We start from the raw sequence: 13,279 nt of genomic DNA, 5'->3' as shown, positions 1-13,279 counted from the left end.
CATTCCCACCAACGATGCACAAGGATTCCTTTTTCTTCCACATCCTTGCCAACACTTGCTATTTCTTGTCTTTTTGAATACCCATTCTAACAGATATAAGGTAATGCAATACTATTTTCCTGTTTTTAATCCACAATTTAAAATTTTTAGCATATATGTTGAAGACATGAAAAATAAATAAAAATGACTTTTAAAAGCCTTACACAGCCACAACTTACAGAATTATTTGCATTTTTAAATTGCTACACTCTATGTAATAAGATCTATGGAGCTTTATAAAATCTCTAGAGTTACCTAAAGCTTGAGATGATCTACTTATACAAAAGACGGATTTTATTATCATCCTAGTAGAACATGGATGGCATCATGAAATATAGTAGTTTCCTTAGGATTTTTGCTTTTGCTGTTAACATTCACAAGAACTCATAAAGATGGGGGAAATTCTTTTCTTATAAGCATCATGTTTTTATTTGAAAACATCACCGTTATTAAAATGACTTACAGACATTTTGGTTGGAAGCAGAATCAGCATTCTTATTCCTTTCTTATAAGTCAAATATTCATGGCTTCCTGAGTCTTTAAAAGAATCAGTTGGCTGGAAAATCATAGTTGAAAATGGCATATATATTGGATCTGTGTTAAACTACTTGCCATAATTCTGTGCTTTTCTTTCCAGTCTAACTGATCAGCTCCCTGACATGGTAAAACACATTACATGTCTGTGGCAAAGTGGTATTTCTATTTAGTAAACCCTACTATCACCACTTATTGAATATAGACTTCAGCTAAATGTTACTAGATTTTAGTATCATGTCTGTGAAAAAAAAAATCTCCATATTGAAGATTTTGGTGTATATTTTATTTTCATTGACTGGACTATTGAGGCCAATTTCCATCCAGGAAATAGTTAATGCAGTGTGCAATCTGTATGCACAAGCATGTCTACAAGGGGTTATTGAAATTTTGTGGGACCCAAATTAAATTAGATTTAAATTAAGTAGATGCTGGAGAGAATTTTTAAAGTAAGGCAAAGTGTTATGAAATCACCACCTCTGCAGGATAGACCATGGAACGAATATTTTATTGATATATTTTATTAGGTATGCTGCAGGAAGGTACAGAACACGTCTGGGTGTGTAGAATTGAACGCATGGTTTCTCAGGTGGGAGGAAACACTGAGGAAGATTCTCCACATATCCAGATCTGTAGCGGCTCTGTGCCTGCAGCACTGTTGTATAGGCAGCTTTTTCCATGTCAACACCTGCTCATTAGGAAATGGACCAACACTCCCCAAGAGCTCTCAGATGGCCTGAGTTTTGTATCCCTGCCAATCTGCACTAGAATTTAATAACAACCGTGAGGTGAAACTTGGGCCTTTCCTCATTGCTAATCCCCCAAACCATCTGGCCTTTCCCTTTCTCTGATTAACGGTAGAGTGTATGTGTTGGGGTGAGGGAGGAGGTTGGAGACAGAAGAAGAGGAATAAACCTATCTTATGTTTCTTAAAGGACAGTCCACTCTCCATCAGAGCAGATAGAGGTCCTTGGAGATCATAGCTCTAAGCGCATTCTTCCATTGCGTCCACATCTTTGCCAGCTAGTTGTTTGAAAATCGTACCATTCATTTACTATTGACAAACGTCCAAGTTTAGTTCTTGTAATGAAATAATGCCGAAAAGAAGCCTGTAAGTCTGTAATCATGATTCTGATATTAAAACACAAGGTTATGCATGTTCTCTTTCATTTTCTATTAGTTTTAGTAGAGTATTAGAAATACAGGAGATACTCCATAAATATTAGTTTATTCCAGTGCTTTACTCTACAAAGGATTTGAAGTCACTTAACAGGAAATATTTAGAATATGATAGCAAATTACAAATAAAACATTGGAACTTTGTAGGGGAAGAAATAGAATGCAGAAGTGAACCACATGGCCAGTGTATTGCATAGAGAACATTGTGGTTTGGGTCCTGTTGAAGGCTCACTCCAGGGCAAATGCTCCTCAAATAGAACTATGTATGGGATCAGTTGTTCTACTTCAAATTGCTCTCTTCCTCATACTACCGAACACTTGTTGAGTTTGGGTGTCATAAAGACATGTGTCGGATCATGCTACTTCATAAGGGAAGTGTCCAACAAATATATTTCAATGAGTGAGTTAATAAAGAACTTTGACTTGTCTGTACATAGGATAGAAAACACCCATAGTAATGTCTTTCCATGACTCAAATGACAGTTACTATGTTCAAATACAAAGGGTAGATTCTTTTGCAAATATACACACAGTCACACTATGTATGTATATACATGTGTATACACATAAACATTCCAAGCATCCATTTTGGACACTACTGTTCATTCACTCTATTTTTCAGAAACCCTCAGAACAGTATGTCGCAAGTGATATGATGCCTTGGAAGAGGGGTCAGCAAACTGTGGACCTTGGGCCAAATCCGACCTTGTTTTTGAATTGCCTACAAGCTAATCGTATTTACATTTTTAAATGGTTGAAAACAAATCAAAAGAAGAATAATACTTGATGACACGTGAAAATTATGTGAAATTCCAATTGCAGTATCCATAAATAAAGTTTTATTGGATCCTAGCCACATTCACTGGTTTATATGTGGTCTCTGGCTGCTTTTTGCATTGCAGCGACAAAGCTGAGTAACTACAACAGAGACTATCTGGCCTACAGAGCCCAAAATACTTACTATCTGGCCTTTAACAAAAATGTTTGCTGACCCTTACCTTAGAAAATACAAAAAAATGAATAGGATGAAATCTGCCTGAATCAAGCCACACTTCATAGTATTTGGAAAGATACACCCTCTACCCCACCCTTTTTTAAAAAAGAAAAATTGGAAAAGAATAAGAAAATTATTTTCAACTCATCTTTTTTTAAAGGGTGTCATAACTTATTTTTTCCAGACATATAACCTTATATGCCAAACAGAATATTTTGAATAGTCAAACTTTATTCCTTAAAAATTGAAGTCCAGTTGGCACAACAATATTCTATTAGTTTCCAGCCTGCAACATAGTGATTCGACCGTTACACCTGACCCTTGAGCAGCATGGATTTGAGCTGCATCGATCCGCTCAACACATACTTGTTTTAAAGAAATATAGTTCAATACTGTAAATGTATTTTTTCTTCTTCATTATAACACTTTCTTTTCTTTAGCTTACTTCATTGTAAGATAGTATATATAATACATATACAAAATATGTGTTAATCAACTGTTTATGTTATTGGTAAGACTTCTAGTCAATAGTAGGCTATTAGCAGTTAAGTTTTTAGGGAGTCAGAAGTCAACTGTGCAGAGAGTTGGTGCCCCTAACCCCCATGTTGTTCAAGGATACACTATAAATACTTCACAAATTGCTCACGATAAGTCTAGTTACTACCTGTTACAATACAAAGTTATTGTAATATAACTGATTATAGTTCGTATGATGTACTTTTCATCCCCATGACTTATTTATCTTATAGCTGGAAGTTTTCACCTCTTAACCCCTTCACCTGTTTTGCCCATCCCCACACACTTCTCCCCTCTGGCAACCACAAGTTCTCTGTATTTATGAATCTACTTCTGTTTGTTTGTTTGTTTGTTTGTTTTTTCAAATGTTACTAACCCTTGTGATTATATCCTAACATGATATAATAGAAGGGCAGGTAAAAAGGTACAAGGTTATGGAACATACAACAGAAAGTTTAATTTGTCTAATTTATAATTGGCCTTGTGAAGCAATGTAAGAGAGAAAGCCTACCAAGACTTACCGTAGTAAGGTAGGAAGAGGCAGGTCCTAAATGCACTTGGAGACCCTGTGGAATGCCTTGTGATTACATGTACTGTTTTTGTCTTCTGTGATCATATTGTTTCATAAACATTAGTGATCAAAGCATATTAGCAATAAGCAGATACCATTATTTCCATTTTACATGAGGAAAGGTCTATAAACTTTGTATATAGGTCTTTTCTAGAGCAGTAAGTCAGTGTCAAATCTGAGAAAATAGACTTTTTTCTTTTTTGTCAGATGGAAATCTCTGCATGATTGATATGGTCTAAAGTACGGTGAATTATTACCTGAGTTATAGTGTGAATATCTGGCTGATTTCCTTTCCAACCTCTCTGGCACAGTGCTCAGTCATCATTATTATACTATCCTTGGTCACTATAGATGACCTCATGAGTGAACTAAAAAATTTCTAAAAATAAGGACATTTGCTTTCTTTAAAAAAAAATTTATTTATTTATTTATTTTGACAGAGAGTGTGGGTGGCAGGAAGGGACGGAGAGAGTGGGGAGGGAGAGAATCCCAAGCAGGCTTCAGGCTGGCAGGGCAGAGCCAGAAAAAGGGCTCGAACCCACAAACTGTGAGATCATGACCTGAGCCAAAACCGAGAGTCAGACACTTAACTGAGTCACCCAGGCACCACAAGAACCTTTACTTTCTTATGCACCACTCTATCCCTCATATACAGTGTTAGCAAATGATCACAGAGTAGGCCAGCAGATTCCTGAATTTTTAAATCCTATCTCCTTCATACCTTTGACTTTGTTTCCTCTTAAAAGAAATATTAAAAAATTTTTTTTTAAGTTTTATTTATTTTTGAGAGACAGAGAGAGACAGAGTGCAAGTGAGGGAGGGGCAGAGAGAGAAAGAGACCCAGAATCTGAAGCAGGCTCCAGGCTCTGAAATGTCAGCACAGATCCCAACGTGGGGCTGGACCCCATGAGCCATGAGATCATGACCTGAGCCTAAGTTGGACACTCAACTGACTGAGCCACCCAGCACCCCTTAAAAGAAATGTTTTAAAAGTGGGCTTACTTTCCTTATATCTTGACCAGAACATACCAACAGAAGAAGAGCACATAAGTCAATCATTGTCCTTCCTATAATTGTATTTTGGCATCACAGAGTGTGTGTTCTGGGAGAAAGACTTTAGAGTTCCTTTCCTTTTGCAGATACTGGAGTAAAGACTGAGGAAGGATAAGGGACTCCTCTAAGGTCTCATAGCCATATGTAGCGAGGTTGGGGTAAGAGCTGTTTGACCCTGCTTGCTTGCACTGTCTTTGCATTGGGCCACTTCAAATATGATTATTGTATAAACATTAAATAACAAGAGTTTAGTGAAATATCTAAAGAATATCCTCTCATAAAATATGTTATGTTTCCTATGAAACAATGAGATTTATCTCCACAAGATCCATAGGAAAATTTATTCTATTACTTAGTAGACATATGACATCCATGCTATTGGAATAGTTATTAAACTGTCAATTAAGAAAAGGTGATGGAAGCTATAAGTATCCACATAGTTCACGAGAGAAGTGATACAAAAGCATCTATTGTTTATCTTTAGTAATAGCTATCTTTGAAGCGAGCACATTACTTGAGAAAACATTTACATTCACCATCCGCCACTGTAATCAGTGTCCTAGTTTAGGCCATGTGAGGGAATCCCTACCCTAATGGAGTGGAAGACTCAACTCAATTGTCTCCTCACCATCTTCATTTATTTTTCCTGGAGAATCAAAAATGGAAAGAGGCGGAGTCCATGAACAGTTGTTCCTACCCAGTCACTTTCAATTTGGTCACGAAGCTTTATTTCCTTCACAACACTTGGAACTCCCAAAGCTATCTTCTTCCTGTATCTGTTTGCTTACTCCCCCCCTCCCCCATCCCACACTGACAAGAATGGAAGCTGCAAGGCACGGGGCCTCCTCACTCTTACTCACCACTGGCATCGCCAGTGCCTATAACAGCACCTGGACCATAAAGGGAAATCCTCAGTGCGTGAGCAGTTGGCTAAGTGACTGGACTATGCGGGGGTCAAATTGTGAAACTGTGAGCTCTGTGGCTGATAAAGAGGGACTTCATTCCTGACTGAGTAGCACTCTTCTGGGTGAACTCTTCACTATGCCCCGCTCTGCTTCCACAGCATCTGAACATGCGCTGTAATTGCTGGTTGACTTGTCTCTCTCTCCCATCCATTGCTTGAGGGCAGGAACCAAGTTCCAGTCATCTGTATGTCCCAGGTGCTAACCACAATGACCAACAGGGTGAATGGGCAAGTCCATGAACGCCTGAATGGTTCTTTTAGCACAAATGCCTGAGAACATACTACCTTTGTGTGCTTCGCCTTTTCAAACAGAAAGCATGACTGAGTGCTGAGTGTCTTCTAATGCTTTTTTGGAGAAATATCTGTCTTTGGGAAGATAATTTCTGGCAAATAAGGCCCTCTTTTTGTTAATATACACTATATAGACTATCACTATAGTGTGAGCCACACATATATTTTCAAATTTCTAACAGCCACATTTCAAGACCTTTTTAAAAAGTTAAATTTATTTTAATATGTTTTATTTAACTGAACATATCCAAATTAGTCTCATTTCAACATGACTTAATATATAAAGTTATTACTGAAGTATTTTATATTTCTTTTTTCTTGAAATCCATTTATTTTATGTCTTAATTTGGATGCTAAATTACTGGAAATACTTGATCTGTATTTTTCAACTAAAGTTTAAAGTTGAAAAAGTAGATTCCCAAATCCAGGTTGTTTTAGACACACTTAAATGTGTTCCAGTATTTGAATCGAATATGTTTTTTTTTAATGTTTATTTATTTTTGAGAGAGACAGAGACAGAAAGACAGAGACAGAGACAGAGTGCGAGCAGGGGAGGGGCAGAGTCCGAAGCAGGCTCCAGGCTCTGAGCTGTCACAGAGCCCAGCATAGGGCTTGAAACCGCGGACCGTGAGATCATAACCTGACTCGAAGTTGGACGCTTTACTGACTGAGCCACCCAGGCACCCCTGAATTGAATATGTCTTTAAGTTTAAAATTTAAATTCTAGACACACTAGTCACATTTCAGTGCCCAATAGCCAAATATGGCTGGTGGCTACTGTATTGGCCAGATAGATTACAAACTCTCCTTAAAGGAAGATTATAGGAAAGGTATATTTATTTCCAAACACCCACAACCTTCTATCACTTCAGGTCGTAGCATTTTGGATTCGTGAGATGATGGCTTCAAAGTTCTTTGGTCCAAGCTACCTCCTTCCGTAAGAACAGGGGCCCAGAGAGGAAGTGGCTTGTGCAATACATTTCATTCACCCACCCTGCTTGGTGCTGGCTTCCAACGCAGTGCTCTGCCAGGCACTACCCATCTACTCCTTTGGGTCAGATGGAAAACAGGGATGTCCCTGTGGGGGTCTTCCCTGGAGCATGAAGGATCCCTGCTGTTGGCCAGTGTGGCTGTGATAGAGAGACCTTGGGGAAGCCGTCCCCCTGTGCCTGTCCTTGCTGCACCTGTGAGGTGACAGAAGCAGCTGGCAGTTTGGGGCCAGCTGGCTCTCTAGCACTGAGGTCAGGCCAGTTAGTTGGACAGTCTTCTCCAGGGACAGAGGGCAGACTGAGCAGTAAGAGAGATGGGCCCAAAGCCAGTGCTCATTTATCCGAAGGTGCCACCCCTACAATGGTGTGGGAAGGACCTCCAATCTTTCAGTATTGTCCAACTTTTTTTTTTTTTTTTTTTTTAGCATTTCATGTGTCTCATCTGAAAATGAAGAATACATGACGATGAGTTGAGTATTTCCCAGGGTGCTTTTTTGTCATTTACAACCATTGACAGGTTTAGTGCTTGTTTTCTTTCTTGTTCCCCACGTTGTTCAGAACCTGCTCAAGGTCTCTTGACATCATCTTTATCTAGGATGCCAAAGTTAATGAAATGACGATGGATCCATTTTTCTTTGTGAAGGAAAAATATTGTGACTCTCACGGTGAGGCTGCTCTGTTCCCGAGGAAGCTGAAGTGGGTGCAGTATGAAATAGTTTTCCTTCCATCAAAATACACACTTTGCTCATTACTGAGAGCAGAGGGTAGCGTTGGGAAGGTACAGCCTCCCACCAGATGGGAACTATTTTTTCTTTTCTTTTCTTTTCTTTTCTTTTCTTTTCTTTTCTCTTTTCTTTTTTCTTTTCTTTCTTTCTTTCTTTCTTTCTTTCTTTCTTTCTTTTTCTTTTTTTCTTCCTTTCTTTTGGTTTCCCATCCTCCATTTTTCTGTATACTCTCATCCTCCACTTCTCTACATTACTATGTAATATTTTTTCAAAATGCACAGTTACTGTAACTTCAAAACGACCAAGAGATAGTATCCTCCTCATAGAAATCACACACACGTTGTTTGTGTGTCAACCCAGTTCAACAATGTGGAGACACAATATAGAATGACACCTCAGAGGGATCAAGTTATTAATTGGCTGAAGTAATAGTCAAAGTTTATCTCAAAATCCTGGCAAGGTGTATACCTCAACTGTGAAGAAAAAATTCCCTCACTGGCATCTAAAGTCTGTAAAACATCTTAATGAGTTGACTTGGTTTTGTTTCAGTGGGATATTTAGTCACCAACTTGTGATTCCTGGATTAGAAATCACTCAAGGTACAAATATTACTCCAGCCACCAGAAATCCAGCTAAAAAGGGATTTTTACTTTTTTGTACTAGTTTTATGTGCATTACGCACAGATAGGAAGTACTGTAAATGAAATTTGTCATTTTTGGTAAGAAATCAGGAATTATTTTGGACAAAATCATAAGGAAAATTTTAACCAGAGTTGCTTTTCAACATAAATTCTGGTAACCAAGGTTCAGGAAAGGAAAAGACCAGGACTCCTTCTTGCTTCAGTTGGCTGTTTTTCAAATTTGCTTACCCAGGCTGCCTTCTGCAGGAAGGGTAGGCAGTAGGGCTGGGCTACCATTCTTTCAGTTCAGCCAAGTGGCTCCACTGTTATGTTTGTTGTAATTGCCTTTCCCATAGGATTTCTTCAAAGAAGGATTTCTGTAGCTAACAAGTTTGGAAGATCAGTCTTTTACTTTATTGTAGAAAGGATGCTTTAGGAATCCCTATACCTGGGACTTTTCTAAAACTAGAACAGATTCTCCTCCCGCCTTCCCTGGAGAGGAGTGGCTTAAGAATAGTTTTTCTTTAACTTTCAACAGCTATGATATTCCATGCCCAGGCCATCCCCATCCTGTCCAGTACACCCCCATGGCCAGTGTCAGGAAGCAGGATTGGAATACTATTCCTTGCTGTAATACTATTCCTGTATCTCCTTCTTGCTGTCGGAGAGCTGCCTCTCTGCTCAGAGATACACTCTTGTACCAGCTGCACCATCCTTCTACTTTGGGGATTCGTACTAATTCTGTAACCTTGCAGAAGAGAGCAACCTATTCAGACTTAACTGGAAAAGTTTTATGAATCTTCAGAGAATAAAGTTTTTAAAAGTTCTTTTCATGTTTTATTTTTAGCTCTTATAAGGGCTTGCTTTCTAGAATTACCGACAGAACTGTCAGTTCACTTTGAGAGGAAAAAAACTAGTATTTGTGGCTATCCTGGGTAAATGCCTTTGTATTGAGAGTAAGTACACAAGAAGCTAGGGAGTTACCTGTCAGGGCATAGGCTGGATAGGGAGAAAGGAACTAAGACTTTAGTAGTATAACCATCAAAATCTCAGACCCTCAGGGCTGCTTCCTTGGCAGCATTGCTGTTAAAAGTTCTGGTTTATTTATTTATTTTTAAAATATTTATTTATTTTTGAGAGGCAGAGACACAGAGCATGAGCAGGGGAAGGGCAGAGAGGGAAACACAGAATCCGAAGCAGGCTCCAGGCTCTGAGCTGTCAGCACAGAGCCCGGAGCCCAATGCAGGGCTCGAACTCATGAGCAGTGAGATCATGACCTGAGCCAAAGTCAGACGGTTAATCAGCTGAACCACCAGGTGCCCCAAAAGTTCTTCTGATTTAGAAATGGAGGATAAAACCCCACATTTTTTGTGAGATTGGAAATCTAAACAAGCAAGCCTTAGAATTTATTTTTGATGGATCCACCACTTACTGAAATACTCCAAAATCAAACATAACAAAAACTTTATATTTTGTTGACATAAAGATTGTGATGGACTCAACTTTGGGATAATTTGGGGAAAACAAACTATTATTCTAGAGAAAGTGTTTTGAGAAATACCTGTGAATGGTCGTTTTCCTAATTTCCAAGTATGCTTTGGCTGATAGAGATCAATGGGAAAGTATAGGTTTGCCAGCCTCAGACAAAGAGGTTACTCTGATCAAGGATACTTATAAATATATTTTAAAGTTTCATTAGTGTCTACAAAGAAAGAAAAAAAAAGGCCCAGGAGCCAGTGGGAAACCAGCCAGTTCTTTAGCTGGCTGGTCCTTCAACTTGCTGAAAATAAGGAAAGGAAATTGTATGAATGTTCCTCAAAAGTGCAAGGTAATTTATAAAAGGGAGACTATAAAAAAGTTTTAATTTTCCTTCTTTTCTCCACTCCACCTATTCCTGTGACAATAAAAAAAATTCTTCTGGTAGAAAAACACTTATTTTTGTTACTAAGATCCAGATATGGCTTATTGCTTTTGGATCTGAGTCACCTTTACTTCCCTTCCTTCCTTTTCTCCTCCCTCTTGCGAGATGATGGTTTGGTAGGCAATGGAGAACGTTTCCAGGACTCTCTCTTGCTGAAGATGATTTCTGTGGGGAAGCAGCACATGAACATCAGCGCACGCAGTAGCCCCTTGGGAACAGTTTGACCTGCCTGGTTTTCAGGTGGTTCACGGTGAGGCTCCAGAGGAGTGTGCCATCCACTGGCAGCAGGACTGGAAATCCATGGGCCCAGCATCTTCCCTTCTCACTGCCTGTCACTGCCCGGCAGAGGGTAAAGCCCCCTACAAGGGGACAGGGAAGAAGATCTGTGATGTCCGAATCAGAAATGTAGTGGACGGATGTTTGCAGGAGCTCCCACTGGGGGTTCTTTATGAAGCACATAAACCACAGCCCCAGAGAACCCAAGCAGCTCTTCACGTGGCACCTTTGGACTTCTGGCTTCAGCCTTTGCACACGTTAGCCGTCACTCCTGCAAAGCCAAGTGCACCCATCTCCAAAGTTACAGATTTTTTTGTATTGGGAGAAGCACATGGACTTACAGTATAGGAAGCACACATACAAAGTCTTTTCAACAGAGCATCATTTTTTAAAAAAAATTTTTCTGCTCCTTTTTCTAGTGAATTTAGGGTTTCTTACCAGAGCCCGAGTGTTTTAGATCTGGTCTACCATTTAGCCATGTCTTGCTAATGCTGTGTGAATACCACGTGTGTATAAACGGCTCCTGACTTAGTATGTTTCTTCCAGTGTGTGCCTCCTGGCAGAAGCCACCCAGCCACCCCACTGCCAGCGCTCCGCTTCACATCATGAATATTCAGAGGCTGCAGTCATTGAGGACTCAGGTGGCAAAAATAGTAAGGTGATGGAAGCAAACCCTGACATGAAAGCCAGGGCTGCATTTCAGTGTCTCCACAGCCCTGAGTGCTGCACCCATCCTCTGACCCATGGACCACATGAGAGGAGAGTCCTGGGGAACTCCTGTGAATCAGGCGTCTGTTCCATACACCAACATGCTCACGTCTTTCTGTATGATGTGTTGTAATCAGCATGTTGTTTTTAAAAGACAACAGGCCCCTCTGTAGTCCTCTCCCACAAAATGCATTTAGGCTGATAGTTCAGCATAAAGGATGCACTGTTGAGGCCAGCAATGCCTGCATTGTTTTCCCTGTAATGCAGTCAGGGTCTCCTCAGCAAAATTTAGTGTATTTTGTGAAATCTTATTTTATATATTTTGTCACCAGCAGCAGTTAAACTAAAGGAGGAACAGCTCCATTCTATTATGGGTTAAATTATGCTCTGTGCCGAACTAGTGGTGATGTATAAATTGCAGCCCTGTCTTTTTTCCAAAGGATTCTAAAATAGGTTTTCCGAATTAGTGCTGGATTTTCGCTCCTGCATGTGTGGTGACTCTGGATTTTTTCCCTTCAGAGAACCATCCTTTGCAGCATTCCCCCTTCCGAGGAATCACTTAGACACTTCCAGCTGGTGGCAGGGGATACAGCCATAATACAGCTTCCTCTGTCCCAGCTGTCTTTTTCACTACGATAAATGCATTACGATGGCTGCACTCTCGTGTAAAGGTTCAGGTAGAGGAAGGTGTAGGATGAAGTCTGGAAGCCGTCTTTTGGGTTTTTAAAAGCTTCAGCTTCGACAGCATCTCTGCATTTTGAATGTCTTCCTGCTTCTGGTCAAAGGTTTCTCTCCAGTGATTGGAATGCTACTGTAAGCCTGGTTAAAGGTGCCTGAGGATATCACCTTATACAAGGAAGCCCTGCGTGCTTGAGAAGAGCTTTTTCAATGCATTATGGCTCATGCAGCCTCACAATTAAAGAAAAACAGGGATTTAGAAATCAATGCTGAAGAGGAGACTGAGAAGAAAAGGAAACACCGCAAACGGTCCCGGGATCGGAAGAAAAAGGTAGTTGTATACGCCAGAGCATAAATCTTGCCTGGATTCTTTTTGTTTTAATCTCCTCCTGGCGTCTGTTAGAAGCATTAAGGGCTATTTTTACGTGCTGTGTAGAGTATAAATTGGGAACGGATGATAAAACCCAGTGGCCGACCATGGCCAGAGGATGGGCTAGGCAGGGGGAGAGTCTGTCCTGTGTGGGGGTGATTGCAGTGCTGATGCGGAAGGTGTGCCTGCACTTGACACAGGCAGGGGCATGTTGCCATGACACAGAAAGGTGTTGCAAGGGAGTTCAAAGTAGTTTCTTCCCAGCCCAGTCAAGGTTAAATGGACTGCGGTGACTTGGGTCTGAGGGAGAGGCCAGCGAGCCGGTCTTTGTACTTGTTGGAGGTCTAGGCTCGTGGAAAAGGAGCTTTTGTGCTAGAACTACTGTCACATGTGTGCATTTCTCAGGCACATCTGTGACCTTAAAGACGTAGCAGAAAAGTCATTTCCTGCTTTGCTTTCTTCCCCTCCTTTTGCCTCTTTTTTCTCTGAGGTGCTTTTAGTTAGGTTGTGCGATGGAAACAAGCTGCCAGAAATGACTTTCTTTTGTTAAATGAAGCTGAAATCACAGAGGTTTGTTATTCTCTGCTGGGTGAGAGGGATTATCCTGAACGCAGGAATTCCCATGGCAGGGCAGGGACCTGCATCCTTCACCACTGATTGCTTCTGATTAAAGCATGGGCAGTGATCATCCCCGACTGATATTCTATGGCAGGGGGAAGATAGGAGGAATATTCTAGGTCAGTGGTGTTTCATTACAGCCGGAGAGTATTTACTGAGTGTTTAGTGGCTGTGCCCTTAAATGTGACTCCTAGGTACCCACTGGGGAGTGTGGGCCCGAAGCACTTTTCCTC

General features: G+C 40.4%; 2 protein-coding genes across 6 annotated transcripts in view; both read left to right on the top strand.

Annotated features, from left to right (window-relative positions):
* LOC125147582 (putative RNA-binding protein 15B) overlaps nt 1-12,208 on the top strand; it is a 357,891-nt gene extending 345,683 nt beyond the window's left edge. The window contains exons 4-5 of the mRNA XM_047824669.1: nt 11,219-11,325; nt 11,900-12,208. Coding sequence (XP_047680625.1) covers nt 11,219-11,325; nt 11,900-11,943 — 151 coding nt within the window. The 3' untranslated portion in view covers nt 11,944-12,208. The remainder of the gene's footprint in view (nt 1-11,218; nt 11,326-11,899) is intronic.
* Nucleotides 12,209-12,260: 52 nt separating this feature from the next.
* Nucleotides 12,261-13,279, top strand: part of ANK3 (ankyrin 3) — a 332,342-nt gene continuing 331,323 nt past the window's right edge. For all 5 annotated transcript variants that reach the window (XM_047825329.1, XM_047825328.1, XM_047825332.1 and 2 more), the window contains exon 1: nt 12,261-12,389. In XM_047825329.1, coding sequence (XP_047681285.1) covers nt 12,276-12,389 — 114 coding nt within the window. In that variant the 5' untranslated portion in view covers nt 12,261-12,275. The remainder of the gene's footprint in view (nt 12,390-13,279) is intronic.

Source organism: Prionailurus viverrinus, chromosome D2 (genome assembly GCF_022837055.1).
Source record: "Prionailurus viverrinus isolate Anna chromosome D2, UM_Priviv_1.0, whole genome shotgun sequence".
NCBI lineage: Eukaryota > Metazoa > Chordata > Mammalia > Carnivora > Felidae > Prionailurus > Prionailurus viverrinus.
The sequence above is the reverse complement of the archived record's forward strand: the minus strand, read 5'-3'. Positions and strand labels throughout refer to the sequence as shown.